Here is a 12347-nt window from a genome sequence, read left to right as displayed (position 1 = left end):
GTTTCATAGTTGGAAATTACCTGGAAGCCTCTGATCCCAGCACCGTGTCTGGGCACTAGATGTCCCAGAATGCACTGGGCCGGCCCCGGAGGTGTGCCACTGCTTCTGACGCAAACGGCAGCGGTGCTGCTGGAAAGTGATGGAGGTAGCATGTCGTGTAACTGACGTGCCCAGGACAGTCTCCTTCAGAGGTGAAAGTAAGCGGGTACGGGCCGGTACAGAGAACCGGTAAGAAAAGGAGACTGCCTGAGGAAGGGAGAAGCCTGCCCTCTGCGTAAGAATAGTTTAAACTCAGCTGTTCCCTGAGTGGTTCAGCCCTCGGGGTTAGGAGTGGTTTCTGGCATCCTTGTTAATTTCACTCACAGTAGCTGGGGGGAGTGGGGAGGGTGTGTTTGACCATGGCAGGGGCAGTCCCTGTCTGCCCCCGGGATGAGGGGATCTTGTCTCCAATACTAATATACACAACAAATACAAGCATTTGCCTGCACAGCTTAAATCCAGAGCTAATAAAAGCAAGTGGAAGGGGAAAACTCACTGTCACATTGGTTTCTCTTCTCCTCCCTCCCCCTCCTCCAGCCAGGCTGGAGACAAGGCTCTGCATTCCCCCCCCCCAGCAGGGGTTCTCCTCTAGGCTCTAGCTTGCAGTAGGGAGACTGGCTGAGATGCCTGCTGCTGCAGCCTGCATAAGAACAGCTGTTCCCTGTGCAGTTCAGCCCCCAGGGTTAGAAGCCGTTTCTGGCATCCTTGTTAATTTCACTCCCAGTTGTTGTTAGGGGCAGGGGGAGGGTGTGTGTGACCATGGCAGGGGCAGTTCTTTTCTGCCCCCAGGATGAGGGGATCTCCTATGCACAAAAAACACAATCAAAATCAGGAACCATTTCCAAGTTCAAATCTATCCCATTCCCTCCCCAGCAGAGGATCATGGTTGTGATGCCCAAACTGCTTGTAGATCCTCTTTGAAATGTTACTGAACCACACAGGGAATAGCTGAGTTTAAACTGTTCTTATGCAGGAGACAGGCTTCTCCCTCCCTCAGCCAGTCTCCCTGCTGCAAGCTAGAGGGAAGCCCCTGCAGCTGCTGCTCAGTGCCAGGCAGGGAGAAAGCACGGAGCCTAGTGTCCACAGCCTGGCTGGAGGAGGAGGGAAGACACGGAGAAAAATGTGACAGTGAGTTTTCACTTTTTCAGGCTTTTTCCTATAGTAAAGTTTTATTATAGACAGTACTGGTAGCAATAATAGTAGCTTTATTTTCTCTATCTATGTCATGCAGTGGGAGGGATCCATGAAGTACGTAGGAGAGGTGGGTTGCTTGCGATTGGACCATAGGAGTAAGAAATGTAAATTACTTTCACCCCTGCCCAAACCGCAGGGCTCCCAGCTGCCTCTGCAGCTGGTAGCTCCGGGGGTGATTTAAAAGGTCCAACTCCTACCTTCAGCTGAATCCCTGAGCCCTTTAAATCCTACAGCTTTTAAATCAGGATTTAAAGGCCCCACCTCTTCTGATAGAGGCCGCGCCTCTTCTGGTTGAGGCCCCTCACCCTCTGCAGGACTCTGGAGTAACGACAAATCCATTAAGTTACTTTCACCCCTGGTCTCCTTCCATCCTGTGCGGGGGCATCCGTGCAGATCTCGTGCACCAGGCAAGCGTCCCATTCATAGTAATGAATCCCCAGCTGTTATCTCGCACTTTTCATCCCTCGCTCTCAAGGTGCTTTGCAAGGTAGGCCACTGCCATTCACCCCATTTCACAGACAGGGCAACGGCAGCTCAGAGCAGGGAGGTGACTTGCCCAAGGATCAGGATCAGAACCCAGGTCTCCTGTGGCTACAGCACCACTCCTGTGCTCTCCCCACTACAGCCCGCTGCTATCGTCCTAGTTGCTGGAGCCCTGACCCCAATAACCTCAACTGGCACAAAACAGGTCGGATGATAGTGCCATCTGGGCTGGCGAGGGCTGCGTCGCTGGGGAGAGAAGAGCCGCTCGGCTCCAGCTCCCCTCCGGCAGGCTATGGCAGGAGCAGAGTACGTTCTCCTGCGCTCTCAGGCCATTAGATAAGTGTGTGGCTCCCGCGCTATAAAGCATTTGACACCAACTGTTTTCCCTGCTGCGGCAATAAGAGCTGGGGCGCACCCCGCCTCCCCAGGGGCTATGGGCAGCGGAGGTCCTTGTTCTGTTACTCTGGGTGGGACAGATTTATGGTTGCTGGTGGAGCAGGAACCTGCCACCAGGTCAAACAGTTTGGCGGCAAAGCCCGGGTATTTTTTTTTTTTGAGTGCAGAGAGAATTTAGAGACACTCCCTGGATCCTGGCTGCAGGCCCAGTGAGCAGCAGTTCAGGGAACGCCAGTAACAAAGGAATTATTCTCGTCTCCCACCGGCCACTCTCTGCTCCTTCCCCTCCCAGGGCTGGTACTTTCCTAGGCAGCTGTTTGAAAACGTTGGCCTGCAGCAAGAGACTTCATCCCAGCCCCAGCCCTCCCACCTGCTCTCACCCAAGGAATGGGAGAGGAAGGGCTCGCGTCCCCTTCCCCCCGGGTCCCCTTCTCCAGGCCAAAGCCAAGGCAGGTCCGTTAGTCCCGTGGTCTGATAACAGGCCGTCGTGCCGCAGTGCAGAGCAGGTTTCGCGGTGTGGCTGGGTTGTGTCCACACCAGAGCACCGTGTTGCCCCACAGTGCAGCCCTCTCTGTGCTTTGGGCTTCGAGACAAGCTCTGAGCTCCGCCAGCTGCGCCCAATTGACACAGGGTTTTCCCTGGACCCGCTGAGACACGAGGTGTCAGTGGGAAGCCTGGGCTGGGCAGGCAGAGATTTGCTGGGGTCGCTAGAAGCTGCCTGACGTGGAGGGTCAGGGGAGGCAGTTCCAGAGGGAGACTTTGCTTAGCCACTTGGAGCTTGAAACAGTCCGTAACCCTCGTGCTGAGCATGACCCTGGGCTGGGCTCTGCTCCTTTCTCTAGGCTGGGCTGCTTCTTGACTGGGAAAATCAGTGGTGTGGCACGTCCCACATGCCACCCACCAAAAGGAGGTGTCAGTTCAGGTGAATTGGGCCACTCTGTGACCCTTCCACCCCTTCCTCACACGAGCAATGAAATAGTTAACTGACATCATTGCCCGGCTGTCCGAGTTAATGTCATGGAGATGACTGGGGCAGTTCACACCTCTCCAAGCTAGTGAGCCGCTGTCTGCTTTGGTTCTACTCCACTCGCATTTTTTTGATGTTTTCTGTGCAATCGGGTCTGTCTTAAAAAAAAACAAACAACCCAGGTGAGACACTGGAGAATGTGACAGTAGCTTCAGAGCCGTTCCAAGGTCCGATTCCATTCCCAGGGGAAATACGCTGCTTGAGAGGTCTGGGACATTCTTTAATGAGCCACAAACAGAGGCCACATTTTTCAAACCTGGGAGCCTACACTTGAGGGTAGGCTCATCTGTGGCCTGCAGAGCTGCTGAACACCCCTAACCCACAGCACAGTCTCGGGAGCTGCAGGAAGTCCGCGTCTTTGGAAATCAGGCCTCGGTGGATTCAGGAGCCACCCGTTCGGTCTGAGAGTGCCAGCCGCAGTCCATGCGTTGGACCACGGGACGCCCTTCAGGTCAGAGCCCCTCCTTTGTTGGATTCTTTCACCTGGGGATCTCCAAGCACTTTACAAAGGCAGATGAGCACCGGGGTCCCCGTTTTTCTGTTGGAGAAGCTGAGCCAGAGACATGCCTGAGGACCAGAGCCCACAACTCCTGGCTCCCAGTGGAGAAGTGGCTGAAGTGATGCAGAGGGAATGGAACCCGGTGGGGGTCAGGGATGTGGGGCAGGAGGATGTGCTATATATTCCAGCCCCCCAGAAGAACACAGCCAGGGAAGCTGGAGGCCTGAGCAGAAAGGCTCTTGCCAACAGCTCATGCATGGCAGAGGAGTCAGAAGGTTGCCAAAGGGAGTGAGAGCTGCAGTTTGCACCGGTTTGGATTGCTATGATCGGGCGGGGGAGGGAGGTAATCTGAGCGTCCCGGCGGGAAAGGCTCTGGGGCTTAGCGGCAAAACTGGCCGGGGGAAGGCCCTTTTCACAATGAAAAACCTCTTGGAATTTGGACTCTTGCCCTGCGGCGCGAGAGTGGCGGTTGGGAGAGGAGCCGCTCGGTGACTGAGGGAGATTTGGCGGCAGGGTCCCTGGGAAAGCCGCCAGCACCTGCTGCCCACGGTTGGTCTGTGCAGCGGGGGGTGGCAGGGCTTGGGCAGGGCTCAGCTGTGTTCCATGCACCTGAGACTTGGTCCCTCTCTCTGTCAGAGCACCCTGGATTGCGGAGCATGTTACAAACCTGACTGAATTTTCAAGAGACAGGTGGTTTTTTGGGGGGGTGGCCCTGCATGAGACCATCAATGGGCCCAGATTGCCAGAAAATGCAGCGCCTCCTCACCCTGCATATTGGGCCTCTCTTGGGTGTCTTGAGGACCCCAAATCTCTAGTCACTTCTGAAAGTGTAGGAGGTCCTTAGCTACTTACACGCCCCAAGCAATAAGAGGAAAAGCGAGGTGTGGAGTAGCTGCAACTTCTCCAGGGGTCCGAGGGCTTAGCACCCAAGATTCCTAGGCCTTTGCTCTAACCCCAGAGCCTCCCCTCCAGGCCTGTGTGGTTGGTTAGTTGCTTTAACTTTTTTCCTTCCCTTAGGGACTCTCCTTTGCGTTTAACATAACCCACCGATTGCTGCTTATTTCCTGGAGTCCGGTGCCGTTTGCTGTCTTTGCAGCAGCTGGCGCGAGGCACTGGCTCCACCTGGCAAACAGACCCACCACAGGGTGAAGTCTGGGCCCAATCCTGCGCTGCTGATGCCCGCGATGTTCCCCTTGTAGCCAATGGACGCTCTGCCTGGGCCAGTGTTGTAGGACAGGGCCCTTGGCAAAGCAGTTCAAAGTGTCCCAGACACAGAACTGGTGATTTGATAAATAATGTTCCTGTTAAGGCCTACCCCCTCCCCCCCCAATGCACACACTTCTTTTCAATTTTGCAATGTGCTTAGTTGGCTAGGTGACACTTTCGTGGAATAAAGTGAGTTTGCAGCCCCAAGAAGTGTGCAGCGGAAACGGGGCGGATACCCCGATGTGCACTGCGGGGGGCACTGGCCAAGCGAGGGGGGAAATGCTCCAGAGAGGGTTTCTGGCCTGTCTTGCTGCATACAGTTTTAGCAGTGCATTTCCGCCTGGCTTTGAGCAGTGTGTGCGGTGGGAAAGTGTGTGTGTGTGGGGATGCGAATGGGAGGCTGCGCAGGCCTGGGGTGCTGTGGAGCCCAGAGAGGCAGAGTGGAGGGCCCGGGAAGAGGAGCTGGAGCTGAGATGCAGGTAGCAGCAGAGATTCCAAAACGGGATGAGGCGGGGGTGACACTGGAGCCAGGGGCACTTAAGGAGGGCAGGGGGATGTGGCTGGCCTGGCGGCAGAGGCCAGAGACAGGCATGGCAGGGCCTGTGGCAGTGGAGAGGAGTGAGGCCTCCTCCCCACTCCCACTGCTAACTACCCCTCGGAGTGGGGAGGCTTCGCTGCATGGAGGAGCTTGTTGGGGGCGGGGTGCTCCCAAGGCTGTCATGAGCCTGGTGAGAGGGCTAGCGGGTTGTCACCTGTGCTAGGAAGAGGCGGGGGGAGTGGTTGGGATTAGTTGGAGCTGATGGATAATGGGGGAATGTCCTGCCTGAGGTACTGGAAAGGCAGCTGAGGAAGAGACCGAAGAGGTCAAGGTGAGACTCATCGACAGAGAGGCAGGAGCTGAAAGCCGGGGGGCAGGTGGGAGGGGCACGGTCCTGGGGGCTGGGGGAGACGGGTGCCCCAGTGCAACGACTGGGAATCTGGTGCCTGGGCTGGAAAGATATATGGGTTGGGGGCTGAAGTCGATACAAACCTTGACCCGCCCCCCCTTGGGCCCGGCCATACATCCAGAAACGATGGGGCAGGTTCCATTTCAACCAGCGCGCCCCCGGGGGGCCTCTGAGGCTCTGGGCTGTACTGTGGGGCCCTGGCTCGGAGCTGATGGGAGCTGGGGCAGCTCCCAGGCCTGGCATGGCCTTCGGCCTGCCCTGAGCTCACTGATTCTCACCAGGCCACTGCTGACTGCGGGGTGGAAATTCCCTCCCATTCGTCACTCCCGCACCTTTCCCCCGTGGCTGGTACGGCCTCACGGGAACGGCCCCAGCCTAACGGCAGGCCCATTCTTCTGCTGCTTTAATACAAACACACACAGAGAATTGACGGCTTCAGCTCTGGCAGCTGCGTCTCATCAGATGCTCCCAGGGCTTGGATTTCTGTGGCGCTGCTGAGACCGAGCCTGGCCACCGGATCTGGGCATGGGGCTTGGCTCCTGGGGCTCTGGCCTGGGAGCTCTTGGGCAAATGAGCAAGGATGCAATTCACAGCCAGCTTCCGATAGTGTCGTGGGGCCACCTGCTGGACCAGAGACGCAGCACAAACACCGGCTGATCTGAGCCGGGCAACCACAGTGAGCCGGGGCATCAGTGGCGCTGGTCCAGTTTGTTTCCCCTGGCTGCAAACGGGGACCGCTCCCAGCTCCCCCCGCTACAGGTCACCGGAGCGACTCAGGCCGTCGCCAGTGCTGCTGCAGGGCCCAGCGTTGCTACTCTGGTGGTAGCCTTTGCCAACTGGAATCAAGAGTGGACCCAGGCCAGAGTATGGATCCTTGGCCCCCAAATCCCAATGACTGAGGGCTCCCGGCTGCGGCAGGAAGGCAGTGGCACAGGTGGAAAGGGTCAGGTTGCCACACTTAGGAGGAAGATCAAGGACTCTGGTGTGAGGAAGATGGTGCATCTCTGCTGGGGGGAGGGGAGAAAGAGGGTCAAGCCCAGGAGGAAGAGGCTGTTGGGAGCCGTCAACATTTTGCACCGAAAGGGGATGAAATATTGGTGGATCTTTTTAGAGCACGGGCTGGCACTGCTATAACGCAGGGGAAGCAGTCACTGGGGGTTGGCCTCTCCAGGCCCAGCCTGCCCAGGGGGGTGATGGACAGCTGATTGCAGGGGGGGTTGCCGGTGACCCCTTTCCCCTGTAGAGCAAGCCCCAGCGAGGCCAAGTAACAGAGACGGCACCAGTCGGGCAATAAAGAGATTAAATTTTATTTTATTTTATTTCACACAAAAATGTACAAAATAACAGGTGAGTGGATTTTAATTTTTATATTAAAAATCTAAAAGGTACCACTGAGCTATTTTCAATGGACTCAGTGTGAGAGGATTTAAAGATGATGCCGCCTTCTTCTTCTTCTTCTTCATCGTCATCGTCACAGCCGGACCCTTGGAGCAATTCACGCACTTTATTTACATCTGTCAGGAAGGGAGGCTTCCTGCCAGCCCTGCCCTGGACCCCTCCCTTCACACTTGGGGGGCATAGTCCAGATAAAGTGACCCTACACTGTACCCCTGTGGGAACCGTGGGGACGCTCCCCTGCTCCCGGGCTTCCATCTCCTAGCCCCCAGCCCAAGCTCAGGCAGGCTAAGAACTGGGCATGTCACGTCACCACCGAGGGGGCGGGGGAACGGAGACACACGGAGTGGGTGACACACAGCCTGTCAGAGTTGGACACTGATCTTTTTTGGAGGGAGGTAGGTGGGGAGGGGGACGCTGGAGAGAGCGGATTTGTGGGCTGCTTAGTTTGTTCTTGTATTTCTGTCTTTTTATCTTTTTAAAACCCTTTTCCCTTTCTTTACAAAATGAGAAATATGATCATGGTTATTTATAGCAACATGGCAACTTTTAAAATTTTCTGCTGACAGTTCTAAGTGAAGCCTCCAGGCCCCAGCGGGACAGATCCCGCCCCCACCCCACTGCTCTCGAGACTCTCACTGCAGCAGGGCCCGGATCTGCTTGGATGTGGTGTCATCATTGAGGTGCCGAGTGGTGTACCTGCAAACGGAGGAGGGGGATTTATGCCCTGGAAGAGTCCACCTGGTGCTTTTCAAGCCATTAAACCTCATGATCCGACCCCCCCCCCCAATAAATGTGTGTCCTTGAAGCAGCACAATGAGTTAGTGGTCTGAGCACAGGGCTGGGGCTGTAATTCCTAGATTCTGACGCTGGCTCTGCCATGAACTCACTGGTGGCCTTGGGCAAGGTGTTTATGGCTGTGTTGTGGGAGGTGCTGGGCATCTCATTCGATGTCAGTTGCAGCTGTCGGTGCTCAACGCCTCTGAAATCCAGCCTTTACTCTCTCTGTGCCACTAGTGTAGTGTCCCCATTGGGCAGAGACGGACAAGAACGATGCTACTGGGCAATGCCAGCCTCATTTCATGGATGAACGGGAACACCCAGGGTTGCTGTGACTCGCCCCCGGCCACACAGAGAGTCACAGCACCGCTGGTGCCCCCATTCACGTTGTGGTGTTTACGCTGATGCCACATTTTAATCCTGTCCCACCAGGGAACCTCTGAACAGTGAACGCTCAGGACAGAGAAGGGAACGGCAAGGCACAGAGAGAAGCAGGAAATTACCACGCAAGGTAGGACTGATGCCCCTTTTGGAGGAGCCATTTATCTTGTGAAGTGGGATTTAGACTGAGAACCTTTGTGTGGCAAGGGATCGAATCCAAGGGATGGGAAATGTACTGTAGAACAGAGTTCAGCTGCAAGAAATGCTCTTTGACACACCCCTGACCCTTTCCCCAGCCACCAGGCCAGCAGCCAGCTGCATCGGACACCAGATTCAAATACGTCGGAGACCAGCACTCCGAAGGATCTATCTAATGGGAGCAGATCATAGCTGAGATCAACCTAAACATCTATGGGAGAACGCCTCCATGGGTGTGCTACAGCTGGCATTCGAAAGGAAGCCTGGTGGACCTGGAACCAAGAGTTCTAGTCTCATGCATTTTTTATCATTGCCTCAGAGAGAGCAATGGGCGCGCACTAGAAATACAATTTTTGCACTGGCTGATTCAGGGACTTGAAAGCATGATTACTATGTGTATTTCTGCAGTGCCTGGGGGCCTTAGCTGAGATTGTGTTAGGTGCTGCACATACGCATAGTAAGAGATGGTCTTTGCCATCACAACCCTGTTAGACCGTTCTCTGCTAGATCTCTATGTATACACACACACACACGATTTATCAAAGCTGACAAAGGGATTTCGAATATGCCTACTCAGCAAGTGAAGTTGTGATTGTAGCATGGGTCGCATGTCTGCACTAATTTTAACCTAGCTAGTGTGGGCAACAATAGCAGTGAAGACACAGCAGCGCAGACCCTGGCCAGCAACCTCAGGATGTACCCAGAGTCACTAGCAGGCTTGTCCTGGGGTCAGCAAGCCTTTGTCACCAGGTCTTCATGACCATGATTCCATGCACCAGCTACATTCGCTAGATATGCCAACCTGCACTACAATCACTGTGTAACTGTAACCAAAGACGTACGACTCTCATTGACTTGCCCCAGCTGGCCATGAAAATCTTGTCTCTCTGTCTCTCTCTCTCTCTCTGACACAGTTGCTAAATCCCTGTCAGGAATTTCCACCTTCTCAGCATTACTGCTCCAATTAGCGATGCTGTTTCTGCCACCTGGATGTGTTTCCACTGGGAACTGGCGCCAAACCTGACCACCTAGTCCCTGCCCTCAATTGCGATCTGAGCTGGCTCTGAGGGGAAAGAAGAATCTTGAGGCTTTTCAGCTGTGAAGAAGGACAGGAAAGGCAGCTCATGTGACCATGGCTCCTGTTTCGCCCCCACCCCCATTCTCAACGCGGAACATGCAAAGGCAGCCGTTGGTCCGGGAGGACAGAGCTGTACATACCTCAGTGCGTTCAGGAGCCCCTCTGTGCTGGTTGAAGGCTGATCTTTCAAGACTTTGATGCATCCTTTCATCTACCAGGATTAAAAAGAAAGAGCCAGGAGAGTCAGCGCTCAACTGAAAAGAGCACGTGGTAGGTGGGAGCAGGGACCAGGAGCTCCCTTACCCATGCCTCTCTTAGCCCGTCCTTCCCCTCACACTTCCAAGCTGTGTCTTGACTGCTCTCTCCTCCTCCTTTTTGGCTTTGTCTCCACCCAGCAGACGAAGGGGTGATTGTAGCGTAGGAAGGCACAAGCACCTTTGCCTCAGTCTAGCTAGAACGGTTAACAACAGCAGGGAAGACATGGTGGGCCAGCAACCTTAATGCGTACCCAAGATCCCCTGCTGGGCAGATTAAAGCACTGAAATCACACCTTCATTTGCTGTGTAGACACCCTCTGTTTTTTAACATGTCCCACCCCTGCTGCTACTGGTTGCAGCACTGCAGTGGTGGGACCTCCAGTGTAGACAAGACCCTTGGTAAATTAATCACAATGTCCTCTAAGACCTCCTGTGAGAAAAGTTGAAACACCAGGGACTGACCATCTCTAGATTTCTCACCGGTGCTATCCCCAGTGGAGCTGCATCCAGTGGTGGGAAATGTGTAGTCTTGAGACAGCCTTAGTTCCTTCCTCCATCATCTATTTATCTCCATCGCTTCCTTCCTACCATATTCATAAAATCCTGGATTGGGATTTGTCCCCGGCCCACACTGTGTTCTAGGCTGACTGCTGTGTCTGTCAGCTGGCTGCCAACTGCTCCAGTGGATGAGTGCAGTGCATGAAGTCTCCTGTCCTGGGATGTGTCTCGTGCGCGTTACTGCAGATGGGAATCTAGCTGTGGTAGGACTCATGGTCTTTGGGCAGCCTGGAAAGCCAAAAGTGAGTTGCTGCCCAGGCTGGCCAGTAAACGCTTTGCTAAGCTGGGCTCTGCAGGATGTCACCCCTTGCATATTTCATGCTGATCAAGACCTCATTGCTCAGAGATAGGAGAGCAGGAGCGATTCTTGCTCGGCTACTTGTGATGGGCTTTTTCAGCCCAGAAGAACCAGTAGAACCTGGGTGGAGGTTAAATGTCTTCTTTCTCACTCTGCCCTGATGCAGGAGGTGGCTAGCAGGACAGCTCCTGCTAACCACCAAACCTATGCCTGTAGGCCCCATGGCACTCCCCATCTCAGACGGCTTCACTCCCTCATGATTTTTTTCCCCAGTGCCCCTTTCCTGGGCAGTGCGCCAGCTATTGAGACCAAGGTGTCACTCACATCGATTTTGGAGGTCTTTGCGAAAGCCCCCACGGGGTGAACGTGATCATAGAGGATGATGACTCCAACCATCACTCGCATGCAGAAGAGAAGGGTCTCGGTGTTAGTGAACCGGCTCCTGTATTCCCTGAAATCAAGAGAGGGGTCAAAGTGACAAGCAGAGGGAAGTCTGGCAGGGTCTGACTCAGGGTCCTTATTGCTGCTGGCAAGTGAAGGGAGATGAGAGAGAACGTCCCATGGGGGGCGGTCACAGGTGGGAGAGCTTCTACCTGTACATGCCCCTGCTATATGGGTGCCTATAAAAGTTGGGTTTGGGGACCTGCAAGGATCTGTCATTGCTCAGGCACTGCCTGGATTCACTCCTGACAGGGTGACTGCTTAGTCCTGGCCTTCCCAGTGTACAGTGCTTGAATTCCACCCCTTGGCTTCCTGTTGGCCTGTGATTTTAGAAGCCATCTGCCAGCCCGGGTTCCGCGCCTAGGCACACGGGCCAGGATGAAATACTCACGGGGTCTCCAGCATCACCCTGCAGACACAGGCCATGGTGCTTAGACAGTCAGTTGTGTCCTCAATGGGGAGGGTCTTGTTCTGAAAGGAGAGAACAGAGAGAGAATAGATTTGCCTCCTGATCCCGTGTGCCCCTCGCTGGAGAGGAGGTGTCAGTTAGGAACTGAATCACTTCATCGTATCGCTATTTCCCTCATCCCTGTACAGTTGGTCTTACTTTATAAACTCCCCTGCCTGTGCTGCTAATGGACAGCTCTCCATGCCTGTGGCTTAGACACGCCTGTTTCTTATGACGCAGGACGTCCATGATCAGGGATGTTGGAGATGTGCTGAATTCGTGGAGCAATCCTTCCAAAGCTCACAACGTATTTTCTCTCATGGTGACTCTTTGGGCCAAATATACTGCTGGGCACACCTTGATTGACTTCAATGGAGTCTCATGGGTTTACCCAACAGGTACATCTAGGTCAGGGCCGGCTTTAGGCCTATTCCACCAATTCCCCCGAATCGGGCCCCGTGCCTAAGAGGGCCCCGTGCCTAAGAGGGCCCCGCACCCAGTGAGAAACCCTTTCCTGGCTAGAGGTGCCTTTTTAATTTTTACTCACCTGGCGGCACTCCAGGTCTTCGGTGGCGCTTTAATGGCAGGTACTTCGCATGCTCTGGGTCTTCGGCAGCACTTCGGTGTTGGGTCCTTCAGTGCCGCCAAAGACCTGGAGTAAGTGAATGACCTGCCGCAGAAGACTCGGAGCACCGCCCAGTGAGTACAAGCCGAACATGTGT

At 54.7% G+C, this 12347-nt stretch overlaps 1 protein-coding gene across 6 annotated transcripts in view; it reads right to left on the bottom strand.

Annotated features, from left to right (window-relative positions):
• Nucleotides 1-7111: 7111 nt before the first annotated feature.
• LOC115637511 (protein FAM49A-like) overlaps nt 7112-12347 on the bottom strand; it is a 37799-nt gene continuing 32563 nt past the window's right edge. For 3 of the 6 annotated variants that reach the window (XM_030538809.1, XM_030538808.1, XM_030538806.1), the window contains 4 exons: nt 11569-11648; nt 11061-11187; nt 9764-9834; nt 7113-7885 (listed from right to left, as the gene is read on the bottom strand). In XM_030538809.1, coding sequence (XP_030394669.1) covers nt 7822-7885; nt 9764-9834; nt 11061-11187; nt 11569-11648 — 342 coding nt within the window. In that variant the 3' untranslated portion in view covers nt 7113-7821. Of the gene's footprint in view, nt 7886-9763; nt 9835-11060; nt 11188-11568; nt 11649-12347 lie in introns of all 6 variants that reach the window. The other 3 variants (XM_030538811.1, XM_030538810.1, XM_030538807.1) reach the window with 2 other exon arrangements.

This window comes from Gopherus evgoodei, chromosome 20 (assembly GCF_007399415.2).
Source record: "Gopherus evgoodei ecotype Sinaloan lineage chromosome 20, rGopEvg1_v1.p, whole genome shotgun sequence".
Lineage (NCBI taxonomy): Eukaryota > Metazoa > Chordata > Testudines > Testudinidae > Gopherus > Gopherus evgoodei.
The sequence above is the reverse complement of the archived record's forward strand: the minus strand, read 5'-3'. Positions and strand labels throughout refer to the sequence as shown.